Source organism: Opisthocomus hoazin, chromosome 8, assembly GCF_030867145.1.
Source record: "Opisthocomus hoazin isolate bOpiHoa1 chromosome 8, bOpiHoa1.hap1, whole genome shotgun sequence".
Lineage (NCBI taxonomy): Eukaryota > Metazoa > Chordata > Aves > Opisthocomiformes > Opisthocomidae > Opisthocomus > Opisthocomus hoazin.
The window spans coordinates 38,527,784-38,551,279 of NC_134421.1; the positions used below are offsets into that span (position 1 = coordinate 38,527,784).

General features: G+C 40.1%; 1 protein-coding gene across 1 annotated transcript; it reads left to right on the forward strand.

Moving 5' to 3' along the window:
* Position 1: 1 nt before the first annotated feature.
* Positions 2 to 22,483, forward strand: RPAP3 (RNA polymerase II associated protein 3). Its single transcript, XM_075428037.1, has 17 exons — positions 2 to 238; positions 4,100 to 4,258; positions 4,857 to 4,997; positions 5,488 to 5,598; positions 6,727 to 6,854; positions 7,451 to 7,572; positions 7,946 to 8,016; positions 8,951 to 9,076; positions 10,503 to 10,630; positions 12,315 to 12,436; positions 12,857 to 12,927; positions 13,068 to 13,184; positions 16,701 to 16,909; positions 18,094 to 18,289; positions 18,873 to 18,970; positions 20,361 to 20,461; positions 21,556 to 22,483. Exons 1-17 carry the CDS (start codon positions 65 to 67, stop codon positions 21,645 to 21,647), a joined length of 2,166 nt encoding a protein of 721 aa, XP_075284152.1. The 5' UTR covers positions 2 to 64; the 3' UTR covers positions 21,648 to 22,483.
* The last annotated feature ends 1,013 nt before the right edge of the window (positions 22,484 to 23,496 follow it).

Here is a 23,496-nt window from a genome sequence, read left to right on the forward strand (position 1 = left end):
GCCAGGCAGCGCGGAGGGCCGCGGACCGCGGGCCGCCAGGCGAAGCGCGGCGGAGCGCGGGCGCATGCGCTGTCTGCCCCTGCCGCTCCCGCTTCCTCTCCACCTCCCCCTGCCGGGCCGCCGGGGCGCCGGGACCGTCCCGCTGCGGGGCTGCGGGGTCGCGCTGCATTCTGGGAGGAGGCTCGGCCGCGCGGGGAGGGCGTCCGGCGGCGGCAGAAAGAGGCGGGACCCGGCGCAGGTGAGACCGCGGCGGGACGGGACGGGACGGGACGGGACGGGACGGGGGGTCCGTGGGTCCGGCCCGGTGCCGCCTCTCCGGGCGGGGTGAGGCCCACCCTGCGGGGCCTCGCGTGTGACTCTGAGGGGGCGGAGAGGCGGGCGGCGGAGCTCGGCCGGGCGGGCGGGCGGGCTTTGCTCCGGGGCCCTGTTCGGCGTGAGGCCGGGCCTGCTGCGGCGCGGGGCTGGCTCCCGGGGCGGGCCTGCGGTGCGGCTGGGCGCCGGGCCGCGCGGCTGGCTGCCCTGGGGCGGTGGGTGAGGCTGGGGCAGGCCCTGGCGTTGGGGCCGATGTGCGGCTGGGTGACAGGGCGCGGGGGCTGTGACGGGAGGGAGCGTGGGGCCGGGTGGTCGCTGAGCTCTGCGCGGCGGCGGGAGGTGTTGGGCTGACGGGTGCAGGACGGGCATGCGCTACTCGCTGGTGTAGGGCGCCTTAGAATGGCTGAAAACAAACAGCTGGGTTAAGTGTTGAGTTTTTACATGTATGAGAATATTGCTTTAGTCAGTGGTAGCAAGGGAAGAGTTCAGCACATCACAGCATAGTTTCTTGCATCTTTTGAAGCATCATAGAATAGTTTGGTGTAGAAGGGACTTTTAAAGGCCATCTAGTCCAACTCTCCTACAATGAGCAGGGACACCTACCACGATTTCAGGTTGCTCAGAGCCCCATCCAACCTGGCTTTGAATGTTTCCAGGGATGGGGCCTCCACTACCTCTCTGAGCAACCTGTTCCAGTGTCTGACCACCCTCAATGTAAAAAATTTCTTCCTTATATCTAGTCTAAATCTACTCTCACTTAGTTTAAAGCCATTACTCCTTGTCCTATAGCTACAGGCTCTCCTAAAAAATCTGTCCTCATCTTTCTTGTAAGCCCCCTTTAAGTACTGAAAGGCCACAATAAGGTTTCCCCAGAGCCTTTTCTTCACTAGGCTGAACAACCCCAACTCTCTCAGTCTCTTCTCATAGGAGAGGTGTTCCATCCCTCTGATCATTTCTGTGGCCGCCTCTGGACCCGTTCCAACAGCTCCATGTCTGTCATGTGCTGAGAGCTCCAGAGCTGCATGCAGGATTCCAGGTGGCGTCTCCCCAGAGCAGAGCAGAGGGGCAGAATCACCTCCCTCAACCTCCTGGACACACTTATTTTGATGCAGCCCAAGATACGGTTGGCCTTCTGGGCTGTGAGCACAGATTGCCGGGTCATGCTCAGCTTTTCATCCACCAGTACCCCCAAGTCCTTCTCAGCAGGGCTGCTCTCAATCCCTTCATCCCCCAGCCTGTACTGATAGTGGGGGTTTCCCTGACTTAGATGCAGGACCTTGCACTTGGCCTTGTTGAACCTCATGAGGTTCACATGGACCCACCTCTCCAGCTTGTCTAGGTCTTTCTGGATGGCATCCCTTTGCTCCAGTGTGTCAACTGCACCACTCAGCTTGGTGTCATCTGCAGACTTGCTGACGGTGCACTCGATCTCGCTATGTCATTGATGAAAATATTAAACAGCACCGGTCCCAATACGGGCCCCTGAAGGACACCACTTGACACTGGTCCCCATCTGGACATCGAGCGCTTGACCACTACCCTCTGGATGCAGCCGCCCATCAAATTCCTTATCCACCAAGCAGCCCACACATCAAATCCATATCTCCTCAATTTAGAGAGAAGGATGTTGTGGGGCCCTTGTCAAAGGCTTTACAGCAGTCCAGGTAGATGACATCCGTAGCTCTTTCTTTGTCCACTGATGCAGTCACTCCATCAGAGAAGACCACTAGGTTGGTGTAGGCAGGACTTGCCCTCGGTGAAGCCATGCTGGCTTTCTCAATTCACCTCCTTGTCCTCCATGTGCCTTAGCAGAGCTTGTAGGAGGATCTGCTCCATGATCTTCCCAGGCACAGAGGGGAGGCTGACAGGTCAGTAGTTCCCAGGGTCCTCCTTTCTCCCCTTTTTAAAAAAGGGTGAAAGATTTCCTTTTTTCCAGTCACCAGGGACTTCACCTGACTGCTGTGACTTTTCAAATATGATGGAGAGTGGCTTGGCAACTTCATCAGCCAACTCCCTCAGGCCTCTGGGCTGCATCTCATCAGGTCCCATGGACTTGCGCATGTTCAGGTTCCTCAGGTGGTCACAAACCTGTTATTTTAATATAGTGAGAGGGGCTTTGCTCCCCCTGTCCCTGTCTTGCGGTCCATCCGCTCGAGACGTGTGGCAAGAGAGGTTGCCAGTGAAGACTGATCTTGTTCTAGATGCTGTTGGCCAGGGTCTTCTAGGCTGTACAGAATATTCTGTGTTTCTGTGCCCAGGTTTCATGGAATTAACTGGCTGAATGTTTCAGAGACAGTTCAGTAGGGGGCTCCAGTTGTAGGTGGAAAAAGCAAAAATAAACATCTAAATTGGAAATATGATAAAAAATAGAGATTTTTGGCTTGAGCTGAAGTTTCTTTCCACTTTTTTTCAAATAGACCAAATATTTAGAAGATTTTAGGAAAAATAAGTTGCTAAGGTTAAGCATGTTACCACCTGTGTATAAATTAGGGAGAAACAAAACTGCTGCACCAAGGGCATCCACTCTTCTTACTCCTGAGGATGGTAAAACATTTCTGCGCTGGAAGCATTAGTTCAGTAGTAATCATGCAGTGTCTTTTTCCATCTTTTATAAGACTCTTGCCTATAATTCCGGACAGCACATCATGTTGCAGAAATTGTTATATTTGTTGGGCCCATACATTTTTATATTTCTCTGCTATTAGGTGTTGTCTTACCAGACGTTAAAAATAAATAATTCTAGTCCTTTTTCTCCCTTCAAAATTTCATGTGTACTGTTTCTATAAATAGCTTATTTATCCTTGTGTGAGGATTGTAACTGATTCTGAAGCTTTCAGTCAAGAGGTTATAGTTATCAGCCATGCATTGCTTTCATTGTCTAAGCTTGCATTTCGTTCATCATGAATTACTTAATTGTGATTGTTTTCAAAATATGTTTGCTGAATCCTTTCAGCTTTTTGTGCTATGGACTGTACAAACGTGGAGTTTTTTTCTGAATTATAACCAAGAATTTTTTTAAGGTTACTTTCTACTCATGCCTTGATATTTCTGTGGTAATGTCTTTCACTTTAGACACTAAAAATAAGACAAGAAAATTTATGAAGACTGTTAAGTATTAGTAATTATTAAACAGTATTTTATGGACTTGGAGGGCTACAGATGTGTACAAAGAGCACATTCAGAGAATATTCTGTACTTGTAATTCACTAGACTTCATAATAAAACACCTCATGTGTTTACTCGTTCCTGTGCTAAAAATGTGTGCATATGTAAGTGTACTTACTTGTAGGGGCCAAAAGGGCTTTTGGGGGGTTGGTTTGTCAGGTGTCTCGTTTCTGTTCAGATACAAGGCAGCATGTATATCTTAATTGGGTTTTTTAGTTAAAGTGTAAATGTTAACTTGTCAAAGTTTTCTACATTCTGTTGTCTGGGAAACACTGCAGAAATTGCTTTAAACTTTTTAGTGAAAAAAACTTTTTTTACGAAATTGCTTTCGCCTTTTTACTGCTTTCAGGATTTTCACTGACTTGTCCTTTACCGTACACTTACTTAGGAAAGCATGACTTATTGTTTGTTATGATATACTTTGTTTTATCTGAGTAACATGGCTTCCCATCATATTTTCAAAGACATTTAAATTGTGTTTCTCCTTAGTCTCTTAGTGTTTAATGTGTCTGCTATGCCTGTCTTGCATGTAAGTCAGACTTCTTCATTCTGAAGTAGCTAGCTTCCTTCAGTACATACTTTTAGGTTCTCTTTAGAAACGTTTTTACTTGAAATTTGGCAGATTACAATGAGTGCACCAAATAAAGCACTAGAACTACAGCTGCAAATGAAGCAAAATGCTGAAGAGCTGCAGGATTTTATGAGAGAATTGGAGAGCTGGGAAAAAGATATTAAAGAAGTGGATTCTGAACTAAGGAAACAGAGTGGTGTCCCAGAAGAGGTAAAAATTGCAAGTACAGTGTCAATATTAACTCAGCTATTAATAATGTGATAGTGTTTATAATAATTACTTTTTACTTCGGCAAAATTACATGCGTTAACTTAAACCGTCTGTAATAAAAGATATGAGCTAACTCAGCTGACTTGTTGCTTGTCTGATGTAGACCAAGGATTCCTCTCTAAACTGTTCCACCAACAGAGCTGTGCAGCAGTAGCCTCTGGAGGTGATGGGACCAGTAAATTTTGTCAGTTCCAGGTAGATCTCGGAGAATATTTCTGTTTGCCGCATCAGTATTGCTTATTTACTGCTGACTTTTAATGTATTGATGTTATTCTTCAGTGATATTCTGCAGAGAGTTGTCTTCTAAAACTTAATTTGGTATCATACATGTAATCTTTGGTATTATTATGTATTGGAAGATTTATGTTTGCTGTCCTCCGTGGTTTTGTAGTGTTCCTGATAACAGCTCGCTGGATGGATTTCTAAAATAAAACTAGCCAGTAGATAGGTGCTGTATCTAGATATAGGTACTATAGATTCTTCAGTACAAGTGACTTTCACACATCTGTTTTATAATAAATTACTTATTTCAATTTAGAATTTGCCACCAATTCGAAATAAGGCATTTAAGAAGAAGAAGAAAAGCAAAAGTAAAGTGCCTTCAAAGATAACCACTGATGAAAACAAAAAAAATAAGATAAAGTCTTATGATTATGAAGCATGGGGAAAACTTGATGTGGTGAGTTGGAATATTTGCTTGTTAGCTGAGTCTTGTCCCCATCTGATGCTCTTTTATATAAGATTTTGTTAGAGGGTTGAGAGTTCAGTCCACAGTTGGTTTCTTACTGTGCTGGGTACTGTATGAACATAGAAAGTAGCTTTCTCCCAAAAAGGTTATGTGTTAAAATTTGGAATATTGAGACATAGTTGAGTTTTCTGTTGGCTGTGCTCTAATCCAGCAGATTGAATTTGACTTTAAGGGGGGAAAAAAAGGTTTAACAATAGGTCTAGTGAAAGGTCATAATTCTAGTAGAATATAAGACTAAATACATTTGGAAGTATTAGAGGATACATCTGTCACTTTTGAAGCGTGGAATACTCCTTAGTAAAGGGGACTTAAGCAGTAGACATTTTTAATAACACACTGCTAATTCTCCTGAAGTCTCACTTGTATTATTTTGCATTGTTAAATTATAATGAAGGTAATAGTTTATTTTATATGATTTCAGGATAAAATACTTGAAGATCTGGATAAAGAAGACTCTGTATCTCCAGAATCGGACTCTGAAGAAGATGGAATTCGTATCGATGCAGAAAAGGCTCTTGCAGAGAAGGAAAAGGTTATAGCATTATAAATGTTTGTTATTTGCAAAGTAGCAATTTAGATGTAGGAGCATTTGTAGTTTCTTTTAAAAGATTGTCCACTGAGACCACACTTCTGGTGGAAGAATTGCCCTTTTGCAATTTTTTATGTCTGCTTTCCTGCCCATTATTCCAAAATAGAGAATTCTCACTGTGTTTCTGTTTCTTCCTATCACTGCGGCGAAGCCTGTCAGACTCTGCTTAATGTACACTTATGATGATTAATGTATTGGTTGTTTATTGCTGTGAGAAGTTGGATTGCTGTGTGGAACTGCCATATGGATCAGACTGGTGTTTACCTGAACACAAGGTCTGAATGCCCAGACTGAATCCCCAAGAATTTGAGATTAGTCCCTTTGCAAGGCCAGTAAATCTGGGAATGATGCGTGGACTTGTATGTCGTCTTTACCTTGGTAATGGCAAGTTCATACCAGTGCAATTTTACCTTGTTTTGCAAGTAAAATACAGCTTGCTTCATTGCCATGTGAGGTGGATAGGCTAAGTTGTATAGCAACACTTCTGTGGTTCGGAGAATCTTCTTTGTTTACAAGCAATCACCTAACGCTATCTGTCAGTCCATACTTTTCTTCAGTAGAGTTTCTGAGGGTTTTTTTTTTATTGTCTGCATGGGTGACATATTTTTTTTCTCTGCTGCTGTGGAAATTCCCCGATGTATAATCTGCAGTCTACACTGAGATATCTTTGTCCATTTTCACCCTGGCTGCAGTGAGGCAGTTGAGAGCACGTGAGATAAAAGTTGTGTCCCAAAGGAGGTAGAAACAAGAGTATTTACTTCAGAAAGCAAAGATGCCAAATCAAATTACTAAAAACTCAACCTTCAGTAATTCTTTATGTCAATTTAAGCAGTTATGTGTGTGCATGTTACAGGTTTCTGGAAACGACCTACAGATATTGAAAATCAGCATATAATAAAATCGTATTATTGAATGAATCATGAGAAATATTTAATATGGGTTACTTAGAACATTTTAGTTGAAAAAAATGTTTCGCAGTAAAGCAGCACTCTGAGAAATGTTAAACAAAAAAATTTCAGTGTGTCTGTCAATGTACAGTAATTTGCTAAAAAGACTTTTTTCTGTTCACAGGGTAATAGCTACTTTAAACAAGGGAACTTTGATGAAGCTATAAAATGCTACACTAGAGGGATGCATTCTGATCCATACAATCCAGTATTGCCCACAAACAGAGCATCAGCTTTTTATAGAATGAAAAAGTAAGATTTGTATTGTTAAATTTGTAGTATTTTCTTCTTTGAAATGCTAGCTTCAGATTTTTTGTCTGGTTTCAAGTCTTGATTATATTATTTACCGTGCTGTGATGTAGTCTACGTGAGACTGCTGTTGCAACCTGCTTTGCAGTTTTACAGTAAAATAGGTGTTGCCAGGATAAGGAATCTGGTAGTCTCTTTCATCTTTTTTTCCTCTACTTTCATTCTATAAGTTCACCATCTTCTGTGTTACAGTGTGAGACTTCAAAAAAAGAAAAAAGAGAAAGTTCACTATCTAATTTGCCTTTTGGATTCAGTGAGCTCTGTCTCTAAGGCTTTGGTTTGTTTTGGGGGAAGAAAGGGTACAGGCGAGTTGGTTATCCTTTCTGTTGTGGTAGAGATTGTTTACCTCTGTGTTCCTTTCCAGTTTTGATGTGTTCTGAATCGAGGGGTGTTTAGATACTTGTTCTATGCCCGTTCTGAAGCATGTAAGGTTTCCACTTTAGAGAGAACCTGTAAAGCCTCAGAGTAAGATAAATCAGTGAAGTTTTGGGTTTTGTTACCTAGATGTGTCCAAAATAACTCATTCATATTTTTGATAGGTTTTCTGTTGCAGAATCTGACTGCAATTTAGCACTTGCATTAGATAAAAATTACACAAAGGCTTATGCCAGAAGAGGGGCTGCTCGCTTTGCTTTGAAAAATCTTAAAGGTGCTAAAGAAGGTGGGTCTTTTAAAAATTTGTTCCTTAAAATACAGGTAAACTGTTTGTCTGCCTGCTTGATTAAAGCTTGTGTGATTTGCTTATTTGGTGTAGGAATTTAATTTTTGTTTCCTGTAAAAAAGAATTGAAATACCATATTGTATATTCTTCTGACAAGGTAAAATTCAAGCACCAGGTCCCAAGGATTGCTGTAGGTATTCATAGTTGTAGAACAATTGAACTTTAAATTTTTTAGAATAATATGTTCCTTGCAATATCACAGGCTTCTTAGCTAACTGCAAAAAAGGTTATCTTAAAAGAATGCTCTTACTTTATACTCTGGTTACTAGCCTGTAGTTCCTACCTGAAACGTTGTTTTCTGATCTTCTGATAGATTATGAAAAAGTTTTAGAGCTGGATGCAAACAACTTTGAAGCAAAAAATGAACTGAAGAAGATTGATCAGGTAATAAGATTAGTAGGCCCTAACATAAATTAATACACCCTGTTCAGTTTATATCTGTATCAACTTATAACAAGAACTGAATGCAACAAAATCTCATGTGTTTTTTCTGGCATTTGAAGTTCACCAAGGTCAAAATCTGTAGATGAGTTTCTTCTGGATTAAGTAGCACTTCTGCAAACATCAGTGTAATGGTGGATTGGCAGACCAAGACTGGATGTGTGCACCAACTTCCATGTGTTTTTTTTTAAAATGTTCTCTCACATGTTTTTTCTGCCTCCTGTGTTAATGCTTTTTTCAGTCATGCTTAGTATTTTGTTTCCAAGTAGCAGTACCTATGAGAGAATGTGGGTGTTCTCGGCTGTAAAGCTGAACTGCTAGCCTCCTTGTAGTCCCGCTGATGGCTGTGGTCTGCCAAACCAGAATGTTGGTTTAACCCTAGCAGAACGTGATACGCTGCTGCAAGGTTTGATCGCTTTCATGACAGGGGGAGAATGTTGATTATGTTGACCTTAGTAAATATAAACTCACCTGCAATTACTGTGTGAATATGCTTATACCCCTTCAAGTGTAGTTTTGAAAATGCTTGAAAAAATTTTAGAATGAAGACCTAAAGTCTCCAGTAATTGAACAAATACGGGATTTGTGAATTTGAATATATGTAGACAGGTTCCATGGGTCACTTTACATTGTGCTTCAGAAATTACATACCTTTTATTTACCAAGTAATCTGACTTGCAGTCCTTGATAGAAACACATTTCGAGAACAGTTTAGAATGATCTCTTCAATTTGCATTCAACTTAAAACATAGGCACTTCTGTTAAAATGCTTGGCAGAATTTTGCATCTTAAAAGTATAGAATTTATAATCACTTATGTTACGAAATTGTGTAAGAGGGGGAATTGCTTACTGAGGAAAAAAACTGCATCTTTGCAGGCTTTAAAAGGAAGTTCTGAACAGAAACAGTTTGAAGATGTGGTCAGACCAGAATTAACAGACAAAGAGAAGCAGCGCATTGAAGACCAGCAGCTCAAGCAGAAGGCTATTACAGAAAAAGATCTGGTAAGTCAGAGGTTCTGGTGGAGTAGGAGAGAACTAGCAAAGAAAAGTGTTGTGTTGCGCTATGAGCTGTGCGAATGTGTAAATTAAACTTGATACTGTCTTGAACTTCATAAATACAATGTTCTTGGTATAACCTTAATTATTTCCTGTTTTGGGCTATAAAGGGAGAGGAGGGGAACAATGAGTTCTGTTTGGACTTTTCTGGAGGAATAATTGTACGAGGTAGCTTTTACAGACCAAATTATGTGTGATAAATTTCAATTATGTAGTAAGAGAATTAAAACTCGAACTCTATTTTGCAAAGATCCCATTTCTCCAGTGTTATATGCATCTTGACCCCTGCTTGTCCCAGTTGAGTTGTGGACCATTTCTTCTGTTTCCAAACCTCTGATTACCTAGTGGAAAAGTAGTTATAAAAAGGACTTCAGGGAGTGCAGGCAACAATGACAATAAAAATATATTTCTGAATACATGGTCTTGACTCACAGTTGGCTTATTGATTTCTCCCGCTCCCTGCTGTTGCAATTAAGAAATAACATGATCAACTAAACCATAATTTTCTTTCTGTTCTCTTACCTAGCTATTTAACTTCTGACTTTATATCAATATTCAAATTTCCTATACAGATTGTAAGAGGTAATTTGTAGAAAAAGAATGAAAGCACACATTAAGTAGGTAAAAGGACCGAAAGTTTGAAGAGGCCTCAGAAAATAAATTTCAGTCTAGTGAAATATTTTATTGGCAGCAGAATTGACCCGCTGTGGGCCTGTTGCTGGCGACATGGATCCTGTGAAATCTGAGCTGTGGCCTTTGCTTTTTTGCCAGTGAGTAGAGTAGAAGCAGAGAAGATAACACATGGCTTTATATTAGTATTGAGAAGCAAAAGATAATTTAATCTCGTGGAAACAAACAAAAAAAGTAATGTAATTTTGTTGTATGGAGCATTCGTTAGAAAATAACAGCAACATTTGGGCCCAAGTAATATTTGAAGATAAGAGTTTCATGGACCTAGCAGGAAAATGATGGATCTGTGCAGTGCAGAAAGTCATCTTGAAAGTGAATTGTAAAGGTTCAGCTTTGTTCAGCTTGTGTTTGAATTCAGAAGGTACAAGGTGGCTTATACTGCACATCAAGAGTAAAGAAAAATCATAATTTCTACTTAAATGTCTGCGATAAACTATGCATGTAGCAAATTTATTTTTCATCCTTCAAGTACCAGAAAAAATCAAGATTTTTTTTTTTTTTTTGTGGTCTGCCTCCAAGCTTAGAAATAAAGAAATATGCCATAAATACCTGCTCTGATGTGGGTGTTCTTTGTGATCCATCTTCTTGATGTTTGACCCGATATACTAAAAAGGATAAGAAAAACTCATTGCACTAGATATTTCTCAATGCTGTTTTTTTTTTTCTAACCTAAATATCACAGGGTAATGGTTATTTCAAAGAAGGAAAGTATGAGGCTGCAATAGAATGTTACAGCCGTGGCATAGCAGCAGATGGCACCAATGCGCTTCTGCCAGCGAACAGAGCCATGGCGTATCTAAAGATTGAAAAGTAAGTAGGATTGCATGTGCTGTACTGTTTCTTTCTTCGTTGTGAACTAGACAGAAGAACAATCCAGCAAATTTTCAGTCAAGTTCAGTTACTGTCACTCCTAATTCTTTCTAGAATTCAGTATAGAATAAATGGTTTTGGAAACAGTAAGGGAGAGAAAACAAGTCAATATGTGTGATTTTACAGTGCGTTTCATTGGAAAGAAGTTCTGAGAGAATAAAATAGCATCAGGATGAAGGGATGGTTTCTAAAGTTTGATTTTCATTCTTTCATGTGTGTAAAATTCTAGATAGTTGTCTTTCTCAAAGGACGTGCCCAAAGCTTTGTATCTTTTTTGAATATAAAACCGAGTCAGGTACTAAATGTTGCACTGTAAAAAGTCGTGGATTATAACTTCTGATTTCTAAGGGAATAGATGGAAGCTTTTTCTGGAAATTTTCATCTGTTCTTTTAAAATAGTTTTCTTTGACTCCACTAATGAAGACATCTATGTGTAGTTAATTTATTTTTAAATTAGCTTTATTCAAATAATACAGTAACAGTAGGAAATGCGTGCTTTTGAGCAAATGAGAGAAATTCCATATGACCATTTTTGAGGTCTGAATTTTTTTTGACTCCCTGATGGTATGTTAGTTTAAACCTTTTAGCACAAGAGGCAGAGAGCTGACCATTATGTTGATCGTCCATTCTAACATGACATGGCAGGGCATCTGTAGAGTCAATACAATGATCTCAAATTAGGAGATTATAAAATAGGTTGCACAGATTGTATTTCTGACACAGCATTTGTAGTTTAGTACTGGGGCGATAGAGGACATCAATAATGCAAATAATGTTCTCAGAGAATCAGAGGAAGTGATACTTTAATTGAATGACCAAGCAAGAAAATTGATTCTGTATGATAGTCAGCATATCATGGGTCTTTACATTTCAAAGTGGACCCAAACATAAAATGCAGCTGAAGCTCTTTGGTATTCTTATAAGCCTCTGGAACTGTTAAGAACTGCAAAACAAAGCAAAAAAATCCTGTTTCCATAAATTTAATGGTAGATTAAAGGAGGAGAAGAATTATGAATGAAAATACTTTAATAGGCACAAAGAGAAATCATGATCTAATATAACTAAATGTAACTGGAATGAGGAAATTTGATTTTACAGCGAAGCGAATTACTTTAATGCAAGTATATACTGACTTCTCATTCTGAAATAGTTAAGGGCAAGGCACAGAAATTCAAATGTAGAGAAATTTAGTCTCATACATGCTTGCTTCTCCTTTCTTGGGGTTTTTTTGTTTGTTTGTAATGGTATTTCTGTTTTTCAGAAGTACAGAGCTATGATGCTGACTTTCATTTTAAGGCTATTTAATGTTTAAAGTGAACTCTACTCTGAAAGGCTTCAAGCGTTTATTTTCACAGAGGAAGTGAATTTCTCTGTGATGATAAAAAGAGAGAGAGCAGTGTGTCATGAGATTCCAAAAGATTAGGCTGAAATTTCAAGGTGATGAGAAATCGTATTTTATATGTTTACTTTTATTTTACATTTTAGCTCAGTGGTGTGTGTTTTTATACATATAGGTAATTAAGGACTGTCTTCATATTTTAATTGTTTTGGTTAGCTCTGTCTTTTCAGTTGAAACTGCTTCTTTTGAAACTGATTATTAATTTTTTACTACTATTTTGCTGAGATATGAAGAGGCAGAAAATGACTGTACACAAGCTCTGCTCTTAGATGCTTCCTATTCTAAAGCCTTTGCCAGAAGAGGAGCTGCCAGAGTTGCTCTTGGAAAGCTGAAAGAAGCTATGCAAGGTACAACTTTGAATTAGCCTTGGTGTGATAGATAAGAAAGAAGTATAAGGACATCCTGATTTTTTTTTTCTCTAATAGCAGTTAAATCAGTTGACAGTTTGAGGTTATCAGTGCAAAAGCTAAGAATGGTGGGGTTTTGTTGTGTTTCATTGAATAGGTATAAAACTTTTTATGTTGTTATCCACATGATAGGAAGACAGTTTTGTGTGAAACCACAACTATTGTTGCTTATGATAGGTAGTAAGAAATAGTTTGAAAAATATGTTCAAAAACTAGGTCACAATATTATTAGTATTAGGATGACTTACCTGCCTTTAATTATTTTAGCTCTGTGAAAGGAAAACAGAAGGTTTGAAAATTTGCCAGGAATACTTTGTAACTTGAATTGTTTACAGTTTTCATATGTTGTTTTTCACTCAGATTTTGAAGCTGTTCTGAAGCTGGAACCAGGAAATAAACAAGCAATAAATGAACTCACTAAAATAAGAAATGTATGTATACTCATGCTTTTTTTGTGTGTGTTTAAGCCTATAGTAATAGAATGTTTTCATTCTTTATTATGTATTTTTTGACATATCTCATTATTATTCCTCAAACTTTTGATCTTTCGCACAATTTACCATTTTTTCAGGAATTGGCGGAGAAAGAGCAGTGGACTCATCAAGAATATCCTGCAGTATTGATAAAAGAAACAGAAATAAAAAATATAGTGAAAGTGATTGATAATCCATTACACCTGAAATCAACAGTAAGTTATTTTGTTTTCTGAACTGCTTTCTATAATGATGGGAAATCTGGAGCTTGAAGTTAAAATCCACTTCTTGCTTATTTATGTGGGCTCACTCCTGATAGATACGTTTTGCCTGTGCAAAAAAAAAAAAAGTACGGATTTGCTCGTGATAATGTTCAGGAAAGTAACTTCAGCATTTCCATATGTGTGTAACAGTAGCCATGGTGTAAGCATTCAGAGTACAGTACCACACTCAGGAAACATGGCGTATGTCTGTGATACGAAATGGGGAGGCAACCTCACAGTCCTCTTCTGGGTCCACAGTTAACATTGCAGTTCAGAGTAAAGGGGAGGCAGTTGCGTCTTTGTGTGTGACTGCAAACTTGAGAAAGCTCTGGATGAACTTTCCTTCTTTTCACAGAATGGTAGGGGTTGGAAGGGACCTCTGTGGGTCATCTAGTCCACCCCCCCTTGCCGAAACAGGGTCACCTAGAGCAGGCTTGCACAGGACCTTGTCCAGGCGGGTCTTGAATATCTCCAGAGAAGGAGAATCCACAGCGTCTCTGGGTAACCTGTTCCAGTGCTCCATCACCCTCAGAGTGAAGAAGTTCTTCCTCGTGTTCAGACGGAACTTCCTGTGCTTCAGTTTGTGCCTATTGCCCCTTGTCCTGTCACTGGGCACCACTGAAAAGAGTCTGGCACCATCCACCTGACACCCACCCTGAAGATATTTGTAGGCATTTATAAGGTCCCCTCTCAGCCTTCTCTTCTTCAGGCTAAACAAGCCCAGCTCCCTCAGTCTGTCCTCATAGGAGAGATGCTCCAGTCTGCTCATCATCCTCGTAGCCCTCTGCTGGACTCTCTCCAGTGGCTCCTCATCTTTCTTGAAGTGGGGAGCCCAGAACTGGACAGAGTACTCCAGATGGGTCCTCACTAGGGCAGTGTAGAGGGGAAGGAGAACCTCCCTCGACCTGCTGGCCACACTCTTCTGAATGCACCCCAGCATGCCATTGGCCTTCTTGGCAGCCAGGGCACACTGCTGGCTCATGGTTAACCTGTCGTCTACCAGGACACCCAGGTCCCTCTCCGCAGAGCTGCTCTCCAGCAGGTCCACCCCAAGCCTGTATTGATGCATGGGGTTGTTCCTCCCCAGGTGCAGGACCCTGCATTTGCCCTTGTTGAACCTCATCAGGTTCCTCTCTGCCCAACTCTCCAGCCTGTCCAGGTCTTGCTGAATGGCAGCACAGCCTTCTGGTGTATCCACCACTCCGCCCAGTTTTGTGTCATCAGCAAACTTGCTGAGGGTACATTCTAACTCTTCATCCAGGTCATTGATGAAGAAGTTGAATAGGACTGGGCCCAGTACTGACCCCTGAGGGACACCACTAGTTACCAGCTTCCAACTAGACTTGGCGCCGCTGACGACAACCCTCTGAGTTCTGCCATTCAGCCAGTTCTCAATCCACCTCACTGTCCACTCCTCTAGCCCACACTTCCTGAGGTTGCCTATGAGGTTGTTATGGGAGACTGTGTCGAAAGCCTTGCTGAGATCAAGGTAGACAACATCCACTGTTTTCCCCTCATCTACCCAGCCAGTCATGTCATTGTAAAAAGCTATCAGATTGGTCAAGCATGATTTCCCCTTGGTGAATCCATGTTGACTACTCCTGACTAGATGACCCACAGAGGTCCCTTCCAGCCCCTAACATTCTGTGATTCTTTTCCTCCGCTTGCTTAATGAGTTGCTCCGTCAGCTTTCCCAGGATGGAGGTAAGGCTGACTGGCCTGTAGTTCCCTGGGTCCTCCTTCTTGCCCTTTTTGAAGATTGGAGTGACATTGGCTCAACAATGACATCTGCCAGCTCCCTCAGCACTTGTGGGTGCTTTCCATCTGGGCCCATGGATTTGTGGGCATCCAGATAGCTCAAGTGATCTCTCACACAGTCTTCCTCAACCAAGGGAAGGTCATCCTTTCTGCAGGCTTCCTCTCTTACGTCCAGGGCCTGAGATCTCTGAGGGCCAGCCTTAGCATTGAAGACTGAAACAAAGAAGGCATTCAGTAACTCTGCCTTTTCGTTTGCTTTTTATGGTTTCTATAGCAGCTGTGGCGGTAACAAGACATGTTGCCTGCCCATGTCATACGCTGGTGTCATCCAGAGCTACTGCAAGAGCCTTGAGCCTGCATTTTCATCCACATAAACTGTAGAATAGCTGGGTACTGGTTTTCAGGAAGCAATACTTTTGGACTATGAATTATCAGTGGTTATAGTCAGATTAATGAGTTACATATGACAGAATGTAATAACACAGAGAGTAATACTAGCTTGCTTTATGTATTAGGCTTCCACTGTTAGTACATTTAATCTTTATGCATTCAGCAGTGAGTTGTGTAAATACAAAGCGTGCTAACACTTTATATGGAGTATGGTAGTGTTCTGCTTTTGATCATTTCAAAATGTTTGTTTATCTCCATGAAATATATAATTCAGATGGATAGTTTTAGTAGAAAATCTATGATTACTTCTTGGGGGTGTGGGGAAGTATTATGCACTATCTGTAACCAGATACAGTATTTTTAGAAACCTAAGTTAATTTGTTGTGAAGTAGCTGAAATACTGTAGACAATTATATTCAGATTTCAGTTTGGCTACTAAGTTTAATGGAGCTACTAGGTTGATTGTGTTTTCCTTTTTATTCTGTTAAGGTAGAACAAGTGTAGATGAAGCATCTGTGCTTTCAGTACTGCCCAAGGATTGCAGAGAGAACTGTGGTTTTGTTTCATATCCACCAGGCAGCCTCCCAGTCTTAGCACAGTGATGAGATGGTATATTGGCAAAGCAAACGGTTTATGTCTGTCAACACACCAATAACACATGAACTGATTTAAAGCAACTTGCAAACTGCTGTGAAGACTAATGATGGGATTGTGTTAGAGTTGTAGAACGTGGTGCTAGGTGATGGTCAAAAATAATGGTGATCATCCAGAGATTAAACAGGCTGAAGCATTTTAGTTAGCATGTCCTCTGACGGTGTAATTAATTACCTTATGATGTATGTAACTTGCTCAGCCAGCAGGGCTGAGTTACAGATATTTATCATCTCATAATTTTAAGTTGAGGGTCAAGGCCTGTGTTGCTGGTTGCTTACTTGTTCAGCTAAATTGCAAAGCTTGACCAGGTCATTGGTCAAAATATGTGGTAGTCCTTACCTGTTCAACCTTAGTAGAGGAAAAAAAAGAAACTAATTTTTTTTATTATTACTGGGAAAGCAGAATGCAGATTCTGAGATCCTCTAGAGTAAGGATACACTGGTTTGTGAGGGTAAAGCAATAAAATGATTATATAAGGCTTCCCATAGAATGTCATGAAGTTTCCTTTTTTGCCAGTCATCTTTATTGAATATATTTTCCATGTGCACCACCACAGATGAAACTGGTTGTCATGAGATTAAAATGAAATGCAACTGTTTGTCTCAGGCCTGTACATACACTGATGTTGAAGCTACACACATGACATGAGGTATGTGTTCTGTTTAGAAGCCTTTGCGAAGAATAGACATTGAAGAAATTGATGACACACCAAATAGTGATTTGCCCAACACTACTTCCTTAGTCAGTAACTGGAGGAATTCAATGAGTGTTGAAACAGCAGAGAATCCAGATCAGGATGATCAGCTGGCCACAATGGACATTCCAAAAGCAAAGCACTTGAAAATAGAAGAAATCAGTGGTACGTCACCATTACAGTAAGTATAGAAATTCTGATCTGCTTTTTAAAGGTAATTGTAGTTGAAATGTAATCTTCATTTTCAGATTTCTACATGTGGTGAGGTATCGAGCATATTTTGGAGAATTTGAATTGAAAAGGAAATACTGAAAGAAACTGCCGTTCTTACACGTCTGCCTCTGATTATGTAGTGGACAAGACAAGTATGACCCATTTAGTGTCAGGTGGAAAACTAGGCTTGTTCATACACTTAAAATATAAAGAAATCTATAGTATTTTTCTGTATGCTATGCTCTTCCTTGTGCACTTCATCTTCTCTAGCTGTCATTTTTATTTGTAATGTTTTAGAGTAGATTCTGAGCGGAGTTCAAACTTTCTTTGCATACCAGTTGTGTGAGAGAAAAGGAGCAGAAGAGGGTGTCACCACTCTTTCCTCTGCTGAGTAGGCAACCAGTAACTTTAAGGTTTATTCAGAGTTGCCAAGTTCCACTGTGTTAGCTAGGCAAACTCATCTGGCTGAAGCTTGGATGAAGTATAGAAGCCACTATCTTAACTTTATCCCTGCTAAGTGTTGGAGCTCTATTTGTTGTCTGCTTAGGAAAGCACTGTGTGCACTGGCATCGTCTCATTGTGTTAACAGTAAATACTTTTTATCAAATTCCTCTGATTGAAGAATTTCTATGAGAAATGCCCTCCTGCATCCACCTTTTCCAGCTCAGTCAGATGGATTCACTGTGAAGTGTTGAAGAAAAAAGTGTATTTCTTAAACATTTTATAACTTCTGAAAAATGGACTAAACTGACAAATTATAGGACAAAAAATAGCTCCACTGTAATCAGTGTTCAAAACAGTTTGTTCGTTTGTCTTGGTTATTGTTTTTCATTGTGAAATTGTGGAAAATATTTGGGGTATTTTTTTTGCAGCTGGGTGCGGTAGAAATCTGTATCATGCATCAAAATGCAGTTATTTGCTGAAACAAAGTAGAGAAAGGCAAGGTATATTTCGAAGTATTCGCAGACGCATATTTTTAGAAAAGGTGAATGAAGTATAAAGCTTGCATAATTTGAAGGTTTTTTTAGATACTTAAACACATTATTTTTAAAAGTGTTAGATTTTTAAGGAATTGGAAGATCTCCAGTTAGGTCTTGGGGTAGGATTTTCTTAAATGTTTTCTTGATTAGGTGTTTCAAAATCTCTCTGCAGGCTTCCTACTAGTGTGAAAGGAATTTCATCAGTGTTGCATCCATCTTCCCCTGTGAACAAAGAAAGAGAAAAAGAAATCAAAAGGTCGTTTATATTTGCTTCTCCAGTCCCCGACATTCCTGCAAATTCTTTCCAGCTTGAGTCTGACTTCAGGAAGTTGAAAGACTGCCCAGAGAATATGTACTTGTACCTGAAGGTATGAAGTGTGGTGTTGATTGACAGTGCTTGAACAGTTTCTTGAATTGACATTGAAGAAACAGTACAAACTTAGGTGGAAAGGGTAGCTATGTTTAGAGTGTCTTAGCTTTGTACAATGGTCTCTTTCTTTAATAGCCTTCACATAATACTGAGTAGTTTGATCCACATTTGCGTCTTTCTCCTCTTGTGTCTGACTTTTTGCTTACCTCACTTTGAGTACAGTCTCTGGGTAATTAGTCTGTTCCTTCAAACATAGGTCCTGATTCTGTAAACACTTAAATATATTAGTAACCATTTTTCAAAAGAGTGCTTCTAGGGTTAATTAGACATAGCAGCATTTTTATCTCTTTAAACTGAAAAAATGCTTGAAACACATCAGTCTACTTAATGCGTACTTCTGCTTATATATATTTTGCAAAAAAAATACTAGAATCCTTTTAAAAAAAGTTAACAGTCATCGTCACAAAAAAACCCAAAAAATCCGAAATTCATGTACCATGTCAAATAGTGCAAGTGATTTTTTCTTTCTACTCAACTGTATTTTTTTGCCTGAAAATGACATTTTTTTAATTTTTCCAAAGCAAATAGAGCCTTCACTTTATCCAAAACTGTTCCAGAAATCCTTAGATCCAGACTTGTTTAACCAGATACTGAAAATTCTACGTGATTTCTACATTGAGTAAGTTTAACTCCTTTCTTTTACTTTGCTTATTGCAGTTGTATTTTTTTCGTCTGGGTTGTTTTTTTTTTTTTTTGCTCTCTAGCCGAACCCTTGGGCTTACAAAATTATTTCCAGCATGCAGCACTACATGACAATGGTGCAATAATTGGAATGATTCTGTTGTTCCTTCTTAAGAAATTAAACGTATCTTGAAAAATCAGATACCAAAGAGGTAAAGAAATAAATAGCCTTTACTGTATGTTGTTGAATTCGGTTCTTCTAAATAGCATTGGAAACTGAATATTGGACTGTATGAAATATTTTTTGTTCATATTACTTTGTAGGCTCTGTTATCACGTATAATTGCACGATACTAGCTTTCTATATTAACTTTCTAAAGCTGAGAAATAGAGAGGGTTTTATTTTTGTGCAGTGTTTATTGTGATGCAGTCTGACTTTTAATTACTTGCTAGCATTTTACAGTAGCCTGTAGTAAATGTGTGTTGGAGCTAGAAGTTGTGTGAAGACGGGACCTGACAATTATTTTTGAAATTTCTATCCGTGCTAGCATTTGAGATTTAAAGTTCATTTTGCCTGTCAGAGGCAGTGTGCTGCTGCTCTGAGTTGCTCTGCCTGAGAGCACACACTCAGAATGTTTTTAGGGTGTTGTTTTATGGAGAAAAGCAAATGCAAATGAATGTCAGTCTTTCCCTTAGTGTCTTTAAAAGTAAATATCCATCACGTGGGTGAAATATGATATCGTAAGACAAATGGTCCTACATCTGGTGGTATGACATGTAAAGCATGGAAGTTGAAATTATTTGCAGTAAGGTAAAAAACATTTCTTCTGGAGGGAGACAGGAGAAATTACGAAAAAAAAATACTGTTTGTTGTTAGTATTTGTAACAAAGGCAATGCATGTTTGCTGTTGACCAGAAGAATGTAAAATAAACACAATGTTGGAATTTTCTCTATGTATAAATACGATGGCAACTGTAATGTGGTGCTTTTTGCTGAGCTTACTGTGACCACAGGTGCTGCTTCCCCTTGCACACCCCTGTATGTATGAAAATGGTGAACTTATGGCAAGGTGTAAGCATTAATCATACAATAACTATTCTGTACATAAACAACTGTCAGTTTGCATCAGTCTAGGTTGTTATATTTCTTCACTTTTCCTCTGTTTCGGAAGGATACTTGCATAAAGGTTTCTGGATGTTGACTTTTTGTTTTGTGGGTGGAAGAGTGAATAGGAATGATGAGAAAGGCAGGGAATATGAGAGATGCAGAGGAGGGAGTTCCATTGGTCCTTTAATTTCAGGTTCTTGAAGTCTTTGATATCGCTTGCAGCTACTGAATCTTTCTAATCAACAGTGGTTATTTTTGTATTTCTAATAATCTCCTTCAGGAAAGAGGAGCCAGCACTCATCATTGAAATCCTCCAGAGGTTATCTGAATTAAAAAGATTTAATATGGCAGTAATGTTTATGTCAGACTCAGAGAAAAAAAGTAAGTAATTCAGTAGTGTCTTTTTATACTTCATTTGAGGTACTGTAGAATCTAGCAAGAAATACGTAAAATTTAGTGCTGTTCTTGTTGTTTATTCCATGTAATAATCAGTAAAGATTAGTTAGTTGCCTATCTTTTTGATTGTTTTAGAAACTAGTATGAATGTCATGTAATTTATCTTTTGATTCCTTATTAATTTTTAAGATTTGAAAACTACAGCTGAATCCTTTTGTTTTTATCAGTAATACCACTGCATTTTAGTCTGATACAGTGAGCTTCACTAGCATTTCAGTTTGTAGCAGATGTTACAAATTTATGAATTTATATGAAATCCTATACCTGATGTGCAAGGCTTCCAAATTCCAAAGTTTCCACGATTTACAACCATCTCTTGGCAATCCTGACTTTAGTGTTGGCAAAAAGAATGCAAATGTCTCTAAACCACTCAGCCTGTTTGTCCTGTTCTTGAGGCGTCAGATTAGTTTGAAATTCAGGTTGACATTGGTTTGAAAAGGTGGTTTTTGTCTCAGACATTTTCTTTATTTAGCACATCAGACAGACTGTGTAACAGTGAGACACTTAGAGCAAAACATTTCTCTGGGACCAAATAATGTCGAATTTACTATCTACAGCTGAGTTTCACTAATAACTGTTATACTTTCAAAATTTTGATATGTGAATCTCCTTAAAATAAAACTGCTTGTTTTACTTACTGAAGTGCAAGTAAATTCTACTCATGAATTGCATTCATGCCTTTAACTTGATCTAAGCTGTATCTACCATCTGGCATTAACTTTTATGTGCTACACTTAATGGCATAGTGCCAAGACAGTAAACAAAATAAAAGCTGTCTATTTATGTTGTCAGGGTTATGACCTCTTTAAGGAAATGTTGTTAGGCAGCTTGTGGGCATCAAAACAAAGTGAGATCTTCCCTATGCTACTTTTTTTCATCCTCTCAGTAGTTCTGAAAATTTACTCGTATTTCAGGTATATCATCCAACCCATACGCTCACTGGGGCAGGAGTTGGGCTGATTTACCTTAAGAGTGTGAATCACAAAAATAGCAGTTTATGTTGGGATTTTCTTTTACAGTTACACAGGTGTTGTTCAACCATCTGAACCACATGGGTTTGAAAGATGCTTCTGTTGAAGAATTGGAGAAGAAATACGGCATTTTCTCTTAGTGAGATTATCTACATGTAAATTTCTGTTTCTGCACTTTTTATGTGGAAATCAGCTGAAGAAGCCTGTAAAGACTAGAATTTTGTTGCTTTTGTATAAGTAATGAAACTCTTAAACTTGGGTTAGCCAAATGGCAAGTGCCTGAAGAGATCGTTGTCTGTTTCTGCAGGTACATTTGCTTTCTAGCTTCTGAAATAATACAGATCTACATTGTCTTCAGTGGAATCTGTTTGCCTAAAAGCAATTTGGCAGATTGGCATTCAGGATTGGGACTGTAGATAGAGATCTTTATTAAAAGGAAAAAAATATTTATAAACATGTCTTTGGTAAGAATCAAATGGTGTATATTAAAAATGTGCATGGTTTTTATTTTAGAAAATAAAGTAAATGTTGAAGATACTAAATTTTTAAGGAACTGTTTTTCATTAAGGTGCCTAAATCACCCTTCTCTAATGATACGCCACATCCGAACATATAATGTGCAAAGAGAACCTGAGGTATGATGGCCAGAAAATTCCAGAATTCTTTTACTTGAGTTTACCCAAAAGCTGAGTTTTAGCATGGACAGCTGAGATATTGCTGTGAACCTCAACTGTAGCTGCAGAACAGAAGGAAGCCAAATACTGTGGAATCAAACTAGAAGTATAGGGGAAAAACACTTTTTGTCATCTTTGGAGAGTACTTTTAAAATAATCTGATGAAATTTATCTTTTGGGTCACTTGTTCCTAACCAGGTAAAGCTTTCAAGAAGCCTCAGAAGGCTAAGCAGAATACCTTTCCAGCATGGAGACAAAGGCATGAAATCACCTGAAATTCTTTGATAAGAAAGAACGTTAGGCATAATAAACTAGTCATACTGTCTGCATGACCAGAATTAAATAACAGCACTTGTGAAGTGTGTTGTGAGCTTTGACTGCAGTATCCAAGTAGTGGTGTCTAAAAATTTGCCTGTGTCTCTAGGCTTGACCACTATCTCTTTCATCCTGTGGGTACTAATTTTTGGCAAAGCCACTGAAGGCGAAGGGTGCTGGAGCAGAGGCTCGCGCCAAGGGACCCTTCCTGAAGTGGCAAAACTGCGGCAGCAAGGCAGCAAAAGCGCCGGGAGAGAGAGGAGACCCCAGGCTCCGCCCCCCCCCCCCCCCCCCCCCCCCAGGTGGGAAAGAGGGAGCTGCCGCTCGGACTCAGCGTGGGCAGGGACGAGTGTGACAGCGGCCAAAGCCCCTCATGTACAAGAGCAGCCCTCAGGGAGTGTGGGTGACCAGGAGTGCGGGCGAAGGGTGTGGCGCATCAGCCAGGGTGTGGTGCGGGAGTTGGTGTCGGCAGGGCGTGCGGGGAAGGCCTGTGGGCAGGGCGGAGTCCCCCTCCTGGCAACCCAACTAGTGGGCATCACCCTCCCAGGAGACGTCCTAGCCATGGTTTCCACTTGCACGAAAGCCTGCACCAGAAGGAGCGTGGGGACCCAGACAGAGGTCCCACACGAACACACAGCTGTCCAGTTCTCTGGCTGCAGGGAGTGCCTGCACCTGGCAATCATACCAGAGGACAGCAGAGACAACGGCTGTGTTTGGTGTGACCAGGTAAATGATCTGCTCAGCCTGGTGGCAGAGCTGAAAGAAGTGGAGAGGTTGAGGAACATCAGGGAGTGTGAGAGGGAGATCAGCTGGTGGAGCTGCTCCCTGCTGTCCCTGAGGCCAAGGGAGTGACAGCCCAGCTCAAGTGCATCTACACCAATGCACGTAGCATGGGCAATATAGAGGAGAAGCTGGAAGCCATTGTACAGCAGGACAGCTATGACTTGGTCACCATCACAGCAACGTGGTGGGATGCATGGCTATAAGCTCTTTAGAAGGG

Coding starts and splice junctions, on each gene's coding strand:
- RPAP3 (XM_075428037.1), top strand. CDS start 65: ATGCGCTGTCTGCCCCTGCCGCTCCCGCTTCCTCTCCACCTCCCCCTG. Junction 239..4,099: donor AGAGGCGGGACCCGGCGCAG/GTGAGACCGCGG, acceptor GAAATTTGGCAG/ATTACAATGAGTGCACCAAA. Junction 5,599..6,726: donor CTCTTGCAGAGAAGGAAAAG/GTTATAGCATTA, acceptor TTCTGTTCACAG/GGTAATAGCTACTTTAAACA.